The sequence below is a fragment of the Nipponia nippon genome, unplaced genomic scaffold (assembly GCF_047370975.1).
Source record: "Nipponia nippon isolate SJK-2023a ecotype South Korea unplaced genomic scaffold, ASM4737097v1 scaffold_10, whole genome shotgun sequence".
Classification (NCBI taxonomy): domain Eukaryota; kingdom Metazoa; phylum Chordata; class Aves; order Pelecaniformes; family Threskiornithidae; genus Nipponia; species Nipponia nippon.
Genome location: NW_028262291.1, coordinates 29,326,801 through 29,346,229, shown reverse-complemented (window position 1 = coordinate 29,346,229; position 19,429 = coordinate 29,326,801). Strand labels below are relative to the sequence as shown.

At 43.1% G+C, this 19,429-nt stretch overlaps 1 protein-coding gene across 21 annotated transcripts in view; it reads right to left on the bottom strand.

Annotated features, from left to right (window-relative positions):
• The window catches only part of ITPKA (inositol-trisphosphate 3-kinase A), a 45,999-nt gene that overhangs the window by 10,707 nt on the left and 15,863 nt on the right, over nucleotides 1-19,429 (bottom strand). For 20 of the 21 annotated variants that reach the window (XR_015701932.1, XR_015701933.1, XR_015701934.1 and 17 more), the window contains 4 exons: nucleotides 9,879-9,975; nucleotides 7,517-7,730; nucleotides 5,605-5,809; nucleotides 773-874 (listed from right to left, as the gene is read on the bottom strand). Coding sequence is in view for 1 of the 21 variants with exons in the window: in XM_087746264.1 (XP_087602390.1) it covers nucleotides 773-874; nucleotides 5,605-5,809; nucleotides 7,517-7,730; nucleotides 9,879-9,975 (618 nt within the window). In the remaining 20 variants the exon portion in view is untranslated. The remainder of the gene's footprint in view (nucleotides 1-772; nucleotides 875-5,604; nucleotides 5,810-7,516; nucleotides 7,731-9,878; nucleotides 9,976-19,429) is intronic. The other variant, XR_015701951.1, reaches the window with a different exon arrangement.

Below are 19,429 nucleotides of genomic sequence, written 5' to 3'. Positions count from 1 at the left end.
AAAAAAAAGTTTCAAGTAATTAAAAATCTTTCCGTTCTCCACAGTGAAAAGAGAATGAAATCTTGTCAGAGAGACAAGGAGCTCCAACCATGGCGGGGAGGGGGGCGGGGGTGGATTAAAAAAAAAAAAAATCAAGGCCTAATGCATAAAGCTCTCATATACATTGTTAATGCTGCCCTGTGTTACCAAGCATGCTCCTCCTGGAGGGCTAATCTGCCTTCACAGTGGCTTCTACACTGCACCAAAACACTATGGCATCCTTTGAAGTTCCAAAGCCAAGAGATGCGTTATGCCACCTACCACGTGAAGTAGCATGCAGGAATTGCTCTTTGAGGCGAGTCTCACACATACGCAGCCAGCCACCCATCTCACTTCCTGCCCCCATGCTCTGGTTTTATCCTCTCCAGACTGAATTCCTAAATCACAAGTTTTCCTGCCAACACAATCCTTGCTTAGACACCGTCATCCCTCTGATGCATCTAACACTCATGGTTGAAGCTGATGGCAAGCCCTAAGTTAGCTTCACCGACGTTTTGCTAGCGTGAGGAACTTGAGGGGAACTCATGGCAAGAGCTGCCAGAAGTGGTCTCAGCCAACTCCTTCTCGCAGCCCACCAAGTCCCCATGTCCACTCCGTCTGCTGAGAGGGGCTGGAAGCCCAAACCATTTTCTTCCTTGATAGTTTAATTCATCTTTCTTGTACCAGAGGACACATGGCCCTGAAGCAAGTTCATTGGGTCAAAGATCAGTGAACCTGAAGAGTTCAGACTCACCAAAATAGTTGTGTTGCCCTCAATAAATTCCACAAAAACCTGTAGAACTTGCTCCTGTGTCTTCGTAGTTTTGAAGTTTGTGTTACATGTTCCATCTGCCTTCTGCACAAAAACACAAAAAGACAGAGACGATTTATACTACGCACATATCGTTCCCCTCATCAGTCAATCCTCTTGAACCATCAGCAGCCCGGCTCTTGCTCACCAGATGAAAGTGAGTGGTTGAACAGGAAGAGAGCAGATAAACCAAGCAAGAAGTGGAGAAAAGATACAAAAGCTGATTGGATAACTTTAAATGGCACTTCATTTCCTGTTGAGTGCAGTTAAAAAAAAAACAACTCATGATATTACCAGCTTGCAGGAGGGTTTTCTCACATGTCAGTACTAGCAGTGCAAAGTTCAATGGGGCAAACCACAGTGACCTCTTTGGTTGTCCTCTCATCTGGCTTGGTGTACTCAAACCCTGGCTGGGGGTGTAAGGGGGCATTTTCAAACCCAATCGTACTAGTCCTTTTTGTTTGGGTTTTTTTTTGGTTTTGTTTTTCAATGGGGAAATCAAAGAATTGCAGGTAAGACTCAGTTCCCAATATACCCTTGCCATTAATGTGACCCAGAAGTCACAGAATGGAAAGCTAGTTGCAGCCAACAACCACTCTGGATTCGCAATGCTAGCAGCGGCACAAACGCTAGCAGCGGCACAAACGCTAGCAGCGGCACAAACGCTAGCAGCGGCACAAACGCTAGCAGCGGCACAGCATGTGTGTGAATTTTGGCAAAGGACAGTGCCTGTGTGCTTGTATCCAACTGGGTCCTGGAGAAATTCAGAGTATTTTTGTGCTAGCGGTACGACTCGGTACAGAAGCATCCTGCTGCTGAAAAAACAAGTCTTTTTATGTGCTGGTAGTGACCAGTTTGTGCTTGTGGGGCTACAAGTAAGTAAGAGCAGTGCATGAATCGGAGATATCTGTCAACATAGACTATATGAATATGCACTTCTCCAAGAACATCCTTGCTGCTTCAAGAGACACAAATATGAGCTTATATGACATGCATGTAAAATACAGCAACTACTGCAGTTGGTAGCTTGTATCCACTAAAAGCCTGCAAGATTATCAAACTGTATGCCTTTCCATCGTATCAGTGCAATGAAATCGTTCATTTCCATTATAAGAGTAAATCAAAATGTGTTCCCTCCCACATGTTAGAAATCACTGCACCAAAACTAGGTAAATTCAGCTCCAGTCTCAGCAGGTGAAACACTATTTACTCCACAGCAGAACTCGGCCCCTAGTATATACACCAAAAAAAATCCGATAATGCCGAATTTCCAGATTTATCATGCAAGAGAATGAACTGACTGAATGGCAAAGCCATGCAGTACAGCCTCCCACCTACCAGACTTTCTAGGAGCAGAATAAACAGAATTTTATTCCAAGGCTGTGGGCCAGATACAAGTGTGGCATGTCAGCCTGACGAGATGTGTAAGTTATGCAAGAGAAGTTCAGCAGGTAGGCAGTGAAAGTTAGGAGCCATCTGATCTGATGTATGATAATACTCAACAGCACATAGAAATTTGGAACTTAGTCTGATGCCTCGTACCTCTTCACTGGAGTAATGTTGGTTGAAAAATAATTTCTCCCTGTGCCCTAAATCCCAGAGCAAAGTCTGGAATAGCTGCCGTGTGTTCCCTTTTCATCCTTTTTTGTCTGGACAGACTAATTGCTTGCTTCCCTGTTGTTTAGAAACACTGTTATGATTTTGTTCCTTTGCAGTGGTTGGCAGGAAGCGTAACCCCTGCCTGACTTTACTTGCTGTAACAACATCCAGATTTTGAATGGCACCATCCCTCGGGTTCTATGCCAGGTCCTTGCAACAACTCTGGATGTACCCGATGCCCAGGAGGCGCTTGCCTGACTTGCTCCTTGAAGTCGTACCTTTGTCAGGGCCTCCACATACATTCCTGCACAGCAGAGCAGTCTGTTGCACAGTGTAGCTAGTGGGCCACCTGCAGCACTTCTGATTAGATGTGACAGTGACATGGCTAGCAGGAGCGCAGGTTTGGCTGCTCCATAAAATAGTGCTACCTGTCTTAACCTGTGTGCTCTTGCTCAGATTCCTCCGCGGACTTTCCTTAAAGAGCTCTGGGTTAAGGTTGTGACCTAAACGGATTCACAAAGATTTATAAATCAAACCTGATGTCCTCCTGGAAAAATGGCTATCCCTGACCTACAGCTAAAGGAACGGTACCAAAGGAAGAAGTAACTTCCCAAACCACACAGAGATTCAGTGACAGCACGGGAAGCCAGAACTCCCGATTCTCAGCCCCATGCCTCTCTGCTCTGCAGAACTATTAGTGTTGTAGAGGCAACGTCTGTGATGCCTCGCCTTCAGGCAGCTCCTTCCAGGGGGGAAAGCTGCATTCCGAATCTGGCAAGCACAAGCGACTGAATGTCAGGTGCCAGCTCTAAGGAAACCCAATGGTTCCAACTATTTTTGATAAGAGGAAGAGGGAACAAATCCCATAAGTGAACCTGGCCTGATTTCAGAGATATGGAAGCGAGGCAAGGAAAAGAGGTGGATCAACCTGAAGAGAAAAGGCACCCCACTGATGAAGGAGGAGGGGACATGGTGAATCAGATCTCATTTATTGGAAGCCACGTCACAGAAAGGCTTCTGTGATTTCAGTTTCTTTGCTTCTGCTTCTAACTCCAGCAGCCACAGGGCAGGAATATTTCTGAATGACCAAACCCAACATATCCATTCAGCTAACTCCAGGAGGTATCAGTGCCCTGAGGGAGAACAACCCCTTTTTCCCATCAACCACTATCTGGCACCACTGATCCTTACAGCCCCTCCTCTCAAAATGAGGATCTCTGCAGCATGGCTTTGCTTTCCTGCAAATATACAGAACTGGATGTACAGTTCAGCTACAGTGAAACAGCATAGGGAGTACTGACTAGCTGTATTGCTTGAACAACTCACTGTCTGTCACCATTTCTTCATGTAAAAAAATAAGAGAATAATACCTACATCCCTCATAACAGCACAGGGAGAGAGAGGAAAAGGTAATGTACTGCAGTACTCCAAAGCATTTCTATGCTTAATAGAAGATTAAGTATTTGTGTCCTGTTTTGCACAGTTACAGCATTGTCTCAACAGAGGAAAATATCATGCAGTCTGTGTGTCATACAGCTCCTACCCACCTCTGATAACCAGCCAAACCACAAAGAACAAGGCAGGAGGTTTTACTGGAGCTCCTCTGTGCTCCCTTAGCTCAGTCACTCTCCAGGACTCAACATAAATTTGTAAGTCTTCTACACTGACCAACTATCTTTCCAAGAATATATGTAAAAGGTCTCAAGATCATCTGGGTTTCTGATTCCGCTACACAGGGCATCCCAAGACCTAAGTGGTATAGGAATAAAACAGGTATCTTGATAACATCATTAGATGGCTAAAGAGTAAGACAGGAAGTGTCTTGGCTGGACTGGAGCCAGATCATCTACCACCCAGACAGTTCCTGCATGAGAATGCCCGTGTCTAACAGCCAGGAGTGGGTGGCACAGCGTACAGGGGGCCAGCACAGCATGAGCTGGAAGCCCTACTTCCTGCATCACAGCAGGAGAATCTGTGAATGAGGAAGGGAGAAGACAACACAGGGAAGCAGAGAAGAAGGGTGTTTAAAGAGCCTCTGCTTGTCAGCATCACCCTCTTTTACCCCCTTTCTTCTTCCTATGTGCTTGAACTACGAAACAGAAGCAAAACTCATCCAGATTATAATTTACAATGTCCTAACATACCTAAATAAAATGTGTATGCTCTGAGAACATCCTGAAATCACACAGGGTAACCCTTGCTAACTTCCTCATAGCTGTTCCGTCATGGGCTTCAGGTAACAAGTACTCATCCAGGGTGCGGGTGGGTTTGGGCAGCCCTCACCATGCTCTCTGCTGCTACAGGTACACCACTGTCTACACCCAAGCAAACTAGAGCTAGCTGTGACAGGCCTAGACAAGCAGAAAGCACACTTCTGGATTCCAGCAAGTGTTAACATTCAAGTAACTGAGTCAGGTGGCTGATATTCTGAGAGAAGGTCCTAATGGGTGTCTGGGTAGGTATCTGACATTGCCACGGGGCACAACAAATATAAAGAATTAATGGGTAGGAAAGAAAATTGCCAGGGCTCTTCTGTGGCTGTAAGGTAGTATCCTAGGAATGGTATAGGGGCACAAACTTATCCATCAAGAACAGCAGAAGGACTTTGTTGATGGAGAAATTTTATTTTTGGTGGTTTTGGCTTTACTCCAGCACCATCTATACCAGATATTGTCATGTACTTTAAAGGAAAAGGGGTTTCCTCAATCCCAAGAATATCTAAGCTAATGCTTTTAACATGCCTTGCAAATAAACATAACTGGAACAAAAACACTTTACTGTGATTAACTGGGAATAAATATGTATAGATCCTGGATAAAAAAAAGAGTAATTGCATGGCAAGAGGAGGTTATTTCTTTAGTTCTGAATTCTTCCTTATAACAGTCTCATTTTCATTGTATCTACACTGTGTACCTGCCTGGGTCCTTCCTGCAATGTCTCTGTGGTTGAACCAAGTATGGCTGACGTGCATTTGATGCTTAATTTCATGGACACTACTCTGTTATAGTTACTGTGGATGCTTCAAAACCACAATACACTGAACTCTGCGGTTTTAATTACTGCATTTTCACATAATCCTTTGGAAAACCTGGCTACTGATGCGCACTAGCTTTTTGGTTAATCAACAAATCAAACAAAGTTCAGTCTCCAAGAGCAGGCAGAAGTGAAACTATTACCTTAATCCCTTCAATTCTGAAGCCCAGGTTGGCACTAGAGCTGATGGTTTCCCTCCACTGCATGTACCGGGGTTTGGTGACAGCATGCTGGGCATTCTCTTCAGCTGTGGGAGCAAGAGGATCCACTTCAATCATTTTCTTGTACATGTCCTTACGCAGCTTTGGTTTCTCACGGGCCTTAGTCAACTCTTCCTCCAAGTATGTCCTGCAAAAACATCACATCCCAACAAAACTGTAAGGACCCCCCCGACATTTCTTTTTACAACTTATAACCTGGCCTCAAGAAATGTCAACCAGGAAAGTGTTATCACTACCCCAGTTTTGCATATGGGGAAACTAAAAAACACGGACTAATGACTGCACAGGCATATTTAGTGAAACAGTTGCAAGAATCAGGAATTGTGTCATTCAATTCTTGTTCTAACTATACCTTTACTTACTGTTGCATGTTACTGTTATGTCCTGCTTACAGAATGGGAGAAAGCTGAATTCCTACTGTGCCATGAAATAGAACTGTATTTTCAGAGGACAGTTAGGAGAATTCACTTACAATGAAATCAAAACCAAATAGGGCTGCTGAAGTCTTACTGTCTTCTCTCTCCTCAAAAAAACCTAACATCAGTCATCTGTGATTTTTTTAGGCCTCAGAAAGCAAGGAAGGTTTTACTTAATACATCAGACAGTGGAAGACAGAATCACTCTTCATATAGTAAAAATGAAAAAGTAAAGCAGATTATCCGAGCAGCTCCAAACCAGAAGGGGTAACTAAGAACAGGAAGGTGAAGAGTGGCAAACCTTGCACATTTTGCTGTCATCACTCAACCCGTTAATCTGGTAACCGTTAGAAAGCTACTATCCACGTTCTCTACATTCCACTGGACTCCTAGAGCTTGTCCCTTTCCACAAAGCTTGCGCTTTGTCAGGGGCCTGGGGTGTACTTTCTTCATCACAGTGTAATAAACCAGGCTGGTGTTTAGGAGATGCTGTCACTCATTACCAGAATGTTACCTACTTTGAATAAAATATGTACTGCTGGAAATCCTTCTCCTCTTTCTTCTGGGCATACCAGTGCTACACATTTCTACTCTGATTTAGCTGACAATTCATTTAAGATTCTGCATCTATTTGAAAAGGCCCGTCTGCACTCCTGTAAGTTGAATAACTCGTTTATGACAATAATTCTTGAGCACCTGCGCTGGCTCCCAAAAGATTACTATGACAGTTTATACCTCTCTCTACTGTTACTCCAGGCTCTGAACAGATTCCTTATCTATTTGTTATGCTTAGATAACATTTTTGAGGTTTTCCTCTTAATCACAGACGAGAAAAAGAAAAGAAAGTGAGAATCTGGAGAATGAGATGATAGCATCATGGAGGTGTCAGAGCAGGGAAAAACACAGGTCAGTCCTGAGCAGATGGTCAACTGTTTTCTTTACAGAAAAGATCAATACCAGTGAAGACTCATTCAAGCGCTGGAAATGGGCTTTCACGCTGCTATTCGGTCATTCAGATTTGGAGGTGGGAATTTTACTCTTTGTGGGGTTTTTTGAATCACTGTATACACAAAGATTAAATGAACTGGCAGTGAACAAATCATGTAATTTTTCCCCATGTATTATCAGGACACCACAGAGAAACTTTGTCTTAAATCACCCCTGAAAATAACTTGATGTGGATAATTTTTGTGGCTATAGATCAGGCAGTTTACAGAATCCCCGTACAATCAGGCAACAATGGGACATACTCTCCCCAGGTTGCCCAAGGCGATTGCCAAACCAACAACAGGTTGTCTGGACTGAATCCCAAGGCTCCAAAAATGTTACCATGCTCCTCCAGACAGAGCATGACGACATCCTCCCCTTCCTTCAAATGCATTTGGGTTAGAAAGCACTTTCTTTTTCATGTACCCCACCTTATCCCCATCTTGCAGTCCATCACACAAGGCCCTTCAAAATCAGTAAGCAAGTCATCCAGCTGAATGTAGCTCTCGCCATCTCTCTCCACCACACCATGGAAGCAAGGGACACAGGAGCGTAGCGGGTCTTTCATCAATCGCTCAAAACACTCCTTTTCATTCTCTGAGAAGCGTTTGAGAATCTTCCCACTATCAGCTGCCTTGAAACTCCCTAAAAAAGAAAAACAAACACATGCTGACAAGACTGACCCACAAAAAAGAAAAACACCTTCCCCCACCACTCCAGCTTTATGACACCAATTAAAGATTTCCTCTGAACAGAAAAGATAACATGCTTTTCATAAAAAAATAAAACATCCATGACAAACACAGCCGTTGGCAGTGAAAGTCCATTTGGATACATTCCCATGTCAGAATTTATAGCTTTAAGGAGTGCAGCTGCTCCAGGCCATCCATTTTTTTTTCCATGCTAAACTCTTTGTTAGGATATTAAACACTACTCTACTTAGTAAAATGCACAGGAAGAAGCCACAAGCCAGAATTCATTAATCCTCTGGCAGGCTGTTTTAAAGCTGCATAACGCTGCCAGTGTTGGCTTTGTCCTTAATCCTCACATAGGGTATACCTGCTGAGTGTGTACGTACCAAGGCAGTACAGTCAATCAGTGATCGTTAAACAGCCACAAACAGGCTAGAAGCCAAGCACTGCCCTTTCTATACACACATGCTGCCAATGCGCATGTGTGTACCTCCACGTACTGCCTCTTCTCCGGAGCACTGCTAATCTGCAGGTACAGCCTGTAGTGCAATTGGTTTTTTACAGCCCTGCGTCTGAATGGTATCCGGTACAAATGACAGTCTGCATAGGCCAAGATTGGCAGTAATTAGACTCCAGCTGCGGAAGTCGCTCTCCTGTCCCACAACCTGCCAATAACGTCTGAAGAAAGTACACATTTCATTCAGAGGTACCTTTTAATCTACACAACGTAAAACAGGCACCAAAGTAGGAGCCTCATTAATCCTGGGGCTAACGCTCAACTTTTATCACAGCAGGATCCTCAGCAATTGCAAACTGGTTCTTCTCTGACAAATCCTCGAACTGGCACTGCTGCAGCACAAGGGTGAGGGTGGTGATGGCCCAGGTTTTAGTTTAGAAAGAACTTGTCATATCAGAAAAGAACAGCTGCAAAAGGACGGACTAAATGCAGCCACAGAAAACTATCTAAAGCAAAGTGGAACAGTATCTCTCCTCATCAGCCGCTAGTAACCTCTTAACTCTCCTCTTCCACCCTACTACACAAGCCTCCAGAAGGGTTATGCTTACACGACCAGTGCATCACTCCACACAGACCAAGCCAACCCCATACACACTGAGCTAAAAACTGCAATAAGGCTGGGTCATCTTGGCACTCGGCGTGATACAAGTCAGCCCCACCAATGCCACTGTGCAAAATGCAGCTACTCCATTTCTAGGACTAAATAAATTTCTCTGCACAGCTTTGAAGTGCATCATATTAGTGCATTAGCATATAAAGAGGTGGTTCAGGTACTGCATTAAAGCACGATGCAGCGTAGGTGCCTGCCCACATGTGTACTAATAAACCCCGCACTAGCACTTTAGGAACAAGGGCTGCATAGGAATTAAATGAAGCACGAGAGAAGAAAACCTAATGACTTCTCTGTGTTGTTTTTTTTGCCTTACCAGTGAAACAAAGCCTACATCAGGAGCACACTTACCAGCTTCCACAGACACAAAACTAGAACCAGCTGACTGAGCTGCTCCTTGCACTCATCCAATGAACAACGACAGACTCGCAATGCAAACACCCGGTCAGCAAGTCAATTTTCACCAGATTTGTTTTCCACCCAAGGGCTTACATTCAGGTGAGAGGCTGGGGGTTGGTAGAAGAAACACTGTCCTTGCCAGGACTGAGGCATATACAGGCACAGACAGTAATCCTTCCCACTAGGGAACTAACATATTGACTACTCAGTCTGGAAAGATGATCCCGTACCACAACCAACAGCAACAGATGGACTGGGGCTTCAACTTCCCAGTCCCTCTTGTTTCCCTCTAACGTGTATTTTACATATATCACCTTACAAGGATGCATCGGGAGCCTGGCCCTTCCCCAGAGTCTGACCATTGCTTCCTTGCTCATCTCATTTTTCAGGTGTATCACTCCCCATTCCCTATCCCCACCACAACTGAAGGAAAGATGTTCTAGTTCACAGATGCATGTGATATTGCCCACTTCCTTTTACCTAGAGGAAAGAAATGGAGAAACACTGAAACACTGTTTTCCTTGCTGCTGCCATCCTTGCTCCAGAGACAAACACATTGAAGACATCCATCTCACCTGTATGCCCAGCCAACTGCACCCATGAGTAGCGTTTCTTGAAGGGACTGATGACTGGTAAGTTAACCATGGTTTTAATTGTATGCCATGCCTTTTTCTGGAATACAAAGAAAAGAAATATGAAGTTGGGCAAAAGCTGAAATCCTGACATGCCACAAACCTACCACGTAGCTTCACGCACATTGAATTGTTCCTCACTAATTTGTAAGTGCTCAAAGGTAGAACCACAAAACAGACACCATGATCATCATTGGAAAAATATGCACATAAAACCAAGAATGGACAAAGAGTTAAATATAATGTTCTACCATCCACAAGAAAGCTGCCTGCAAGAAATAAAAAAAAAAAAAAGCGTCATACTGCACATCACAGGCCTGTTCTTAGCCACACCTGACCCCCTGTGTGTCTGAGTCATGCAGCATGTGGAAAGCAGATGCTGAACACACACTTATGCACATTTAAGTTTGCATGAGACATGAACATAAGCTGTTTGCCACTGTCAGCAATACTTCCTTTCCCAGAGAACATCAGCATCATCTCATGATTAACGGCTTTCTCCAAGTCATCAGGTGAGTCTTACTGTGACAGATGCATAGAAAATGCACCTCTAGTCGGACATGGAGGTCAACCAGGTCTCTCAGCACCCATTGACATTGTGCTGTAGGATCTACTCCAGGTCACAGATTTTCCTGCTCCCTCCCCTCTTTCCCAATCTTGTTACTTTTTAACAAAGCTGGGCATTGTTCTGGCCACCTTTGGCTGCCACACAGTGCAGCTATCTGGATACCGCTGCAGGCAGACAGGGAAACAGAACAGCTGCTCGCAAACACCAGCTGAGTGCCCTGTTGCAAGGGCAGAAAGGGGAAAAAAAAAAAAAAAAAAAAGTAGAAAGTGAAAAGGTCTCATGCTCTGGAACTGAAACCCAGATGGGAGAGAACCACAGCCCACTGGCATTCATGTTACACTCTGAGGGATCCCAAAGTACTTTACAAACAAGGGCAGCAGGCTCATTTCTTCTCCCTAGGACATGATACCCTGCTGGAGAAAACAAAGGAGCTGGACAATACTTGTGCATGACAATTTAGTGCTGGGAGTTTTTTGCTGAGATCAAGTATGGTTGGGGATTAGGCTGCACCTACAGAAGTGCTTATCAATGGCCTAACTGGGATTCACCAAAATCAATGGGAGGCAATGATTTCACTGAAAACGAGTTTAGGTCATTGCTCAATACCTGAAAAATCCACCTTCAAAAAAAACACGTCCTCTCTAGCAGGGATATGGATCTGATGATTTAGGTGCTTAGGATACCTGATTTTTATTGTCTTCTACACTATACTTCCACAGAAATGAAAAATACAAAAAGTGAAATCACAGGCAATGATACATAGGCAAAATGTAGCTCTCCAGATCACACTCTAACCTGGCCATCCCCAAACTTGTTCACTTATTCCACATTTCCTATAAGATATCCTCTAGCAATGTTGGTCACTGTGTGAGGGTAAAACCCCATGGTTATCTTAGAATGTATCAAGAGGATATGTGAACTCACAGATGCAAGTGATCTTTTAAGGATTTGTCTTCACAAGAAAGTGTTAAGCTACACTGCAAATTAAATTGACATAACAATATAATCACCATACAAGCATACTTATTCTGAAATAAGATTGCTTCTTCCTAGTTAACTTATATTGGTTTTGAACGCAGTTCAAGCTGAAATGAAGTCACTCTCGGTCTGATGTAAGTGCCCTATGCAGCAGTAATACTTTTGAAAACATACTGTGCCAGTGAGAGGAAGCATCCAAAGCAAATCCTGGATGTTTAAGAATCACGGAGACTCGGTTGCAGTTACTTCAACTCCACAGATGTTACCAGCTCTAGCTAAACTCCAGTTTATAAATACCTTCTGCTGGTTTAAATGACCCTTTCATATTCTATATTATTTGGATTTCATATTTTATATTACTTGCTTTAAGTCGTTCCAAACTGCAGCCTTCTACTGCTAAACAGTGATTTGGCTCTATCACCGAGCTAGCTGGTGTTTAGTGAGGATGAAGGAGACTCTTGTACACCACTTATAAACGTCCATAGCCTCCTTCTGGGGGAAAGTGCGATGTAACTATTGTTATTCAAGTAGCAAAGATAAATTACTTTTGTATAGTCTATTTGCCAGATTTAACTGATAGCAAAAGCCCTTCAGTCTGCTCCACTGTTTCTATTCCAGAGGGACACAGCCCTAAGTTATTTAAAGAATAGCTGAAAGTAAACATCATTCTGAATTAAAATGACCCCTTTGAATGCAACTCCTGCCAAAGATTTAGGTTTTGAAGACTCCAGCCCAATTTTCAGGGTAACACTGCTTTTTCCCCTTCCCTTAATCAGAAGTCAGCATTGCTCCATTACTCTCCCATAAAGATCCTATACTCATCCTAATGTCTCACTCCTAACAAACTGTATCCTATCTCCCAATGACTTGTAATACTGCTATATCCAGAAATGATGAGAAGCTCAGGTTTTCAAGGAAGGCACATCAACTGTCAATGCAACACCACGCTCCAGTGTCTTTCCCGCCTCCTCCCTCCCACCTAGCCCTAAGAAGCCGCAGCTTTTATTTGTACTGTGGGTGTGAAGGAGAGACAATGGGCCAAATTCAGCCCCAGCTCGAGCGGACTTTGGCTGCTTAGGTTACAGCTGCCTTGGCTGAGTATGTTCAAGCTACTCATCCAATACGCAGACACCGACAATTTTTTTTTTTTTTTTTTAAATAATCTCTTCACAAACATTTTTCCCCCTCAAGACAGGGAAAGCCTGAGGCTCAAGCTAGGAGGAAAAGGATTGCTTCCAGACCCATCCCATGGCGCATGCTGCCATCGGCAGGGGTTCAGCAGTTGCACTTTCCTCTACTGCAACTTCCAGTCTCCCAACTCACTCAACCCAGGATGCAAATTGCCAGGATGCAAACAGGGCTGCATGCTGTTGGAGCAGTGGTGTGAGTGGGAAGATGAAAACTTTGTGTGCCTGCTGTGGGAGGAATCTTTCTCACTTCTATTTCTAAAGCAAGATCTCTTCCTCTTTGTTAGCGATGGTATTATGTGCTTTTCAAATCACTGCTTTATGCTGCAATGGCAAAGAGGACTGCTACCACTGCCCATCTATATTTGCAGTCCATATCCCCTTCAGTCCCTGTTTCTTCTAGATTTCTGCTAAGTCTTCCTTGATCTTTTGCTCTGCCTGGGTTTCTCCAAGCCCTCATTTCTTTTAGATTCCCAGCCAGTGTATGCTGTTCACATATATTCAGGGAAAACTCTGATATCTCTGTATCAGGATTGCCTGAATCAGGTGCCCTTGACATCACCGATGCTGTTTTATATGCCTCTTGGGATCAATACACTCAAGAGTTTTCCAATAGGAAAAAGGAAACTATTCCAAAAGGGCCAAGAGGTGAACATGAGAAATACTAACATTCTTAGATTCAGCATATAAGTTACTCAATGTGAACTGTAACTGACACACTATGTATATCTCCCTAAGCAATAAAAGGTGTGGGATGCTAAAGGGGGGAAAAGGTAGTTTCCTGCCAACGGGTCAGCCCGTGTGATGGGCTGTGCCACTGGAACTGTGTCCCTGGTAGCAAACGAACAAAAATTCAGGAGAGAATGGGAGAACCAATTCCTGCAATGCAGCCACAACACATGCAAAGGATTGTGGCTTGGTATCTGATGTTGATCTGTGTTATCTGGATTACTCTTCCGAATCACTCTTCCGAATTTGAAGCACGGCACTGAAGACAAGCATACATCCATGCAGCAGATGTGCCAGACTTGCCCTGTGTTCGCACTGGCACATGCAGACAGGATGCTGGCCAGATGAAATATTCCCAGCCTATTCAACCCTGGATACAGGTAGCTGTTGCCATCATGCCGATCCTATTAGGAAACAGCAAAGATGAGCAGCAACCGAGAGCCACTGGGTCCTGTGAGCACAGCTTTCTCCAGGCCTTTTCTCATGATGAGAACACAACTGCATACATAACTAGTATGCAGAAGCACAGCCATGATGATCCTGCCCAAATACACCAGTACAACTTGGCTGACGAAAACCCACTAAACTCACTGGTAGCCATTTCATCCATTTTAAGGGGTTTTGGCTCAGGCCTCACTGGCCCCAAGAATTAATCCACAGGAACCAACCGGCTTTCCTGAAACGCTCCCACCATTTCAGGACAAGGGCTCTAACATCTTAATAGCCAAGCTCACTGAACAGATTAGTGCAGGCTCCCTGAATTGGGAGGGGTTTTTTTGGTTGCTGCTGCTGCTGTTTTACAGGCAGTATGGAGCAACTGAAATCTCTCTCCGAGCATATGCTGAATCCCTCAGGGACAGATGAGCCACTCTGACTCCTAAGGGCAACAGGGGATAGGGACCTGAACCTTCCTCTGCTGTTCCATGCAAAAATAAATAAAATCTCTCCCTTATTTAAGGGTAAAATGAAAACAAAGATCTCAGTTCTGTGAACACCTTAAACACATGTAACTACCCTCAGACAAGCACTGACAAACAGGCAACATACCCAGGAATTTGCAGAATTGAGTCCTAAGTGAAGCAATTACAATAATTAAAAACACCAATCATATCTAAGCTAGTAAGGATCGGGTCGAGGGGGTGGGAGCACAGATAAGAAAAACCTTTTCTTCAGAAAAAAAAACAAATCAGTTTTAATAATCATAGCATGTTACTTGAAACTATAGTGAGTTAAAGAATGAAAGTACATTGAAATGTAACATAAATCAACAGGGTTCCTAAAAAAGTTCATTTTTCCATCAGCAGCAGAGTGGAGGAGTAGTTTCTTGCCTAAGCTGGTAAACTTTCATGGAAATTCTGCTAGACTATAGTAAACAATGACCCTTGAATCCTTTTTCCAGGAAGATTTCAGCAGTTTCTTTATCCAAGATCCTGTTGTCTTTTTTTGTGCACTAGTACAAAGCCTACGCAAGCCTACGGAGAGCTATTATGACAGCAAGAAACAAAAGGATAGTGAGAAATTTCTTTGTAATCTTTTTTTTTTCTAAAAGGCTTTAAGAAAGAGTACTTAATTGTCAGTCATCATAATCTACTGTTCTCTTAAAGTCTTTACATCATTTAGGCTAAATTCTGCCACTCTGGGATACGGGGGCTGAAATCTGATCTGTATTGCTGGTTGCCACTGCGTACTCAGTGTCTCACTAACTCCTAGAAGGAACAAGGTTCCTCCAAAGGGACTTGCAAGGAGTACAGAAAACTATAATTATCAAAAAGTTACTACATGTGTTTCAAAATAATTCTATAAGAGCCATGTGCCCCAAACACAAAAGCACTGAGCAATGCCTTGCCTGACAACCTCAGCCAACACAGCGCAAATGAGCAAGCATGTGAGAAGGTGATGGGTGTTGGCCTTTTTCCGGACACCGTAACCGTAACAATAGTGACTGGAAAAGTAACACCTGGGAACCCATCAGCCCATTAGCTGGAACTGCCTTCTACGAGCAGGCCCTAAGGTAACACTAAGCATTACTAAACTGGGTATCAGTTATGACTTATCCATGCGCAGTATTAGTCATTCTCCAGTGGCTCACCTTTCTGCTGTGATTTTTTTTTTCCCCTTCTTCTCTTCCTTCTTCCTTCCTGGGTCACACACTAGCACCCATATTAGCCTCTAAGTGATACAACAAATCCTTATAAGGTCCATAAGATTATTCACAGAGCTGTCATAAGTATCGGTGTGAGCAGCTGGTAGGGTCTAGTCTGCAAATAGCTCTCAATATTTGTTCCTTCTAAACTCTTGTGTATGTTTTACAGTTTTATTATTGTTTCAGTTTTACATTTTGTAGTATATACATTTACTCAACCAAATGCTTTTAAAACCCTATGAGTTGATTTTATCTACAAAGCCCTTGACTGTTTTATTTACCTTAGTTTATTAAAACTAAAATAAATCAGCTTGAAAGCTGGTTTTTCTTAATTCTTTATGTCATTTTACTAAATTACTTCATTCAATTTGGAAAATGAAATTAACATTCAGATTTGTTCTCCATTTTCAGTATTGTCACTTTATTTGCATTGGCTTTGACCTGACATATTGGACCTGCACATACAAAGAACTTACATTTAAGTCCAAAGCTACTAATCATATTATTTTAATGAACTAAGCCCAGCCTGAACAAAACTTTGCTTTTATCTGTCTCAATGCAGCCACTGCCTGCTGTTACCATAAAAAGCTTCCATACAAAATCATTTTGAGCAGACCACAACCAAGACAATTACTAGCCTAATTTAATTACCCTGTAATTAGATATGTTTCTCTCTGTGTGTGAATATAATCAATAACTGCAGTAGTATAATTACAACCTATTTAAAAAAAAAAAAAAATCACAAACACTTTAACAAGGAAGCTACTGCTTTATCAAAATCACAATATTCTACCAAGACAAGTTGTTACCAGCATAATTTCCCCCAAACCAATGCGTTTTCCACAAGTGCAGCTTCACAGCAGCCAGCTTCAAAGGTTATTAGGGATTTCATATTTTCAAGGGAGTGCAGCTCTGGGACAGCCAACTGTATGGTTTCATCTCATGGAGAGATCTGGGGATTTGAGTGATGTTACATTAAAAAAAAACAACTAAAAGATAGTGAGAGTTGCTGAGCAACATGGTATCTTTCCGCTTACAGTCACAGAATTTGCCTACTGAGGGATTCTGGTTTTGAGTTCTTTCAGTTTGAGACTTAGTGTAGTTGTCTTTGCAGATCGGAAAGAGGCAAGCAGTTGACTTGGTCAGATCCAGATCCTGGAACAGCAGACATTTTTATGCCCAATATAAGCGAATTACAATTATCCTTGGTTTTTCTTCTAATAATATATACATACATATATATATATACACATGCATGCAAACTTTTAAAATATCTAAAGCAGCTAGTAAAAGTTTTTCATTGTCATTGATCAAAATTCCATGACTATTTTTTTTAGTTGTCCAGACTATAACAACTCCTAGGGTTGGGATCATTTGGTATTTGAAGCTCAAACCTAACAAGGCATCATACTGCAGTGGAGAAAGTGAGGCACACATGTCATTTTTGCCTTATTTGTTGGGAGAAATACAACTTCAATATCCACAAAGGCTCTGCGTAGGGAAGCAAGGTCCAAGATTTGCCCATAGCTAAAACAAGAATACCCCAAATAACAAAAAAAAAAAAAAAAAAAAAATCCCTGAATTTGTCATATAAGGCACTTACTTTATACTTTCAGCAGCCTGTTTCTGTGCTTTTGCCCCTTATTAAAGGTTTCTGGAATCCTCAAACTGAGGAGATTCTTTCTGCCAAGTCTACTACCCACTTGGCTGAATCAGACATGAATCACAAATCGAGACAAAGATCTCAATGGGTGGGAGGTGAAAGAGCAAGTCAACAAGAAGAATGCTCCCCAAGCAAGCTCCGAGTATGTGAGCAAACACTCACACAAACCTTTATAACTAAGTTTCTGAGCACAACACTTGATTCAGCTCCCAAGATAGGGTGAGGCTCTTGTAGCAACTGACTTAGCCCCATTACTACCACATTTCATCTTCTCTTGTCACTGGGCAGTAAACAGGTTCCTGATGCGCACAAACACTAGTCCGCACACTAGTGATTGGTGATCGCTAGACAAAAAGGTATTTAGGGCCAGAATCAAAATGTTGCTCTATGATAACTTACATCAATGGATAGCACAGCCCAGAGTCTGGAGATCTGAGCACCTGCTTTAAAAAGTCTGTGCCCTCAGCTGATATGCAACAGCATCATTCTTCAGACTGTCAGAGGTGCTATGCCAGCCAACATCAACTGATAATTCATCCAAATCACTGCAACTGGCCTCCTGCCAGGGCAGTTGTGTTACTTCAAATGCTGTCAGCTGTCACTCAAGGAATACAAACAGCATAACCATGTCCCTGATCAAGGAAATCGATGAGCAATTTCCATGTGCCAGATGCCTTGGGAGCCTTGACCATCCTTGTATCTGCTTCAGTCCCCAAGGGAAATAACACTCGCTGCTTTGACACACAGTTGATGGTATATGGTGTATGAATGCCAGCTGGAGCTGTAAGACTGATGATCAACAGCAAGGGAGAACACATGTTCCTAAAGAAGGACAGCAGTTTGCACGCTACACGAGCAACTTCCTGATCAGCACCTCTCATCAGACTGCCAGGCAAACTGTGACTACACCTTCATCTCTCCCTCCCTCTCTTTCACCATCCAGCCTCCCAGGCTTTGAGAAGAAACGGTGCTCAGCCTGTGCTTAGCCCTTGACGCTTCCGGTTCTGCACTCAACCATGGGTGAGGGCCACAGCTGCTCAGCCCGCGTTTGGCAGGTGTATCCTCTGACTGCAGGGTTTTCATTTCCTGTTTGTACCACACTCGAGATGGGCTGGTCTAAATCTTCAGAGTCATAAGAAACACTTAACGCAATAAGCAGAACAAAGCTGCAAGACAGAAGCCTCAGGCTCCTGTGTTTTCTCCTCTGTCATGCCTCACCATGCAGTGAGATGCATACATTCTTTGGCTCGCTGCTCTTTAGGATACTTGGTAAGGTTGTTGGATGTTCAATATGTCTGGACTAAAGGAAGAAGTTAAGAAAAGAGAAACGGATGGTTGGTATTGGACTAAATTACTACGAGCACAAAATTCCATGTCCCACTCCACAGTTGGATTCTACTTGAAATTCCAGGAGCAGTCCCTCTCCAAATCAGAGGCAAATGAAGTGCAAAGAAGGGAAAGCATTGCTTGCCTTTCTGCAAACATCGTCAAGAGCCACAATCTGCTGACTATTCTGCAGGAATCAACATTGGCATTTTGCTTCTGATCATTATCAAGTGAAATATCTACAACCTTCATGTCATTCCCAGGCCAAAAGCCGAAACAGTCAAGGAATTAGATGGCTTTAAAGCTGCACTGTCACAAGGGTTTCCTTCACTTTTCTCACTGAGCTGTTGTAAAAGCCAATACTGTTGACTGAAAGACAAATTTTATTTTAATAAGAATCAACATTTTCTGTTCTAAGGGATACTAAAATGTCTACTTTTGATAGCAGGCATTAAGCATGGCCATTATCTCTACCTTCGCAGCTTGTGCTCTGTTCTGAAAGGCACCGGTTCTCTAACAGGATGGAGCTCTGCCATCTCACCCTACTGAACTCAGGAAAACTGAACCAGAGAGGTTCTGCCCCTACCAGGGTTCTGCCAGTCTTGCTGGAAACAGAAGTGTTATTATCCAAGAAGCAAATGGAAAGTTCCTCACTATAGGAAAGTTGACTCACTTTCAGAGCCCAGACATTTGAGATTTATCCAGGCTGTCCATCACCCAGAACAATTTTGTGGTAAATCAAACATCACTTTAGCAGATGGTGTGGCAGAAGGAAAGAAAGCTTTCTTAACCTCCAAAACAACTGCAGTTTAAGTCTTCAGAAACTTCCTATGCCACAGTTTGGCAATTAGAGGATTCTCTGCCCATCCTCCATCTATCCTCTGCTTGCCATGGGTCATG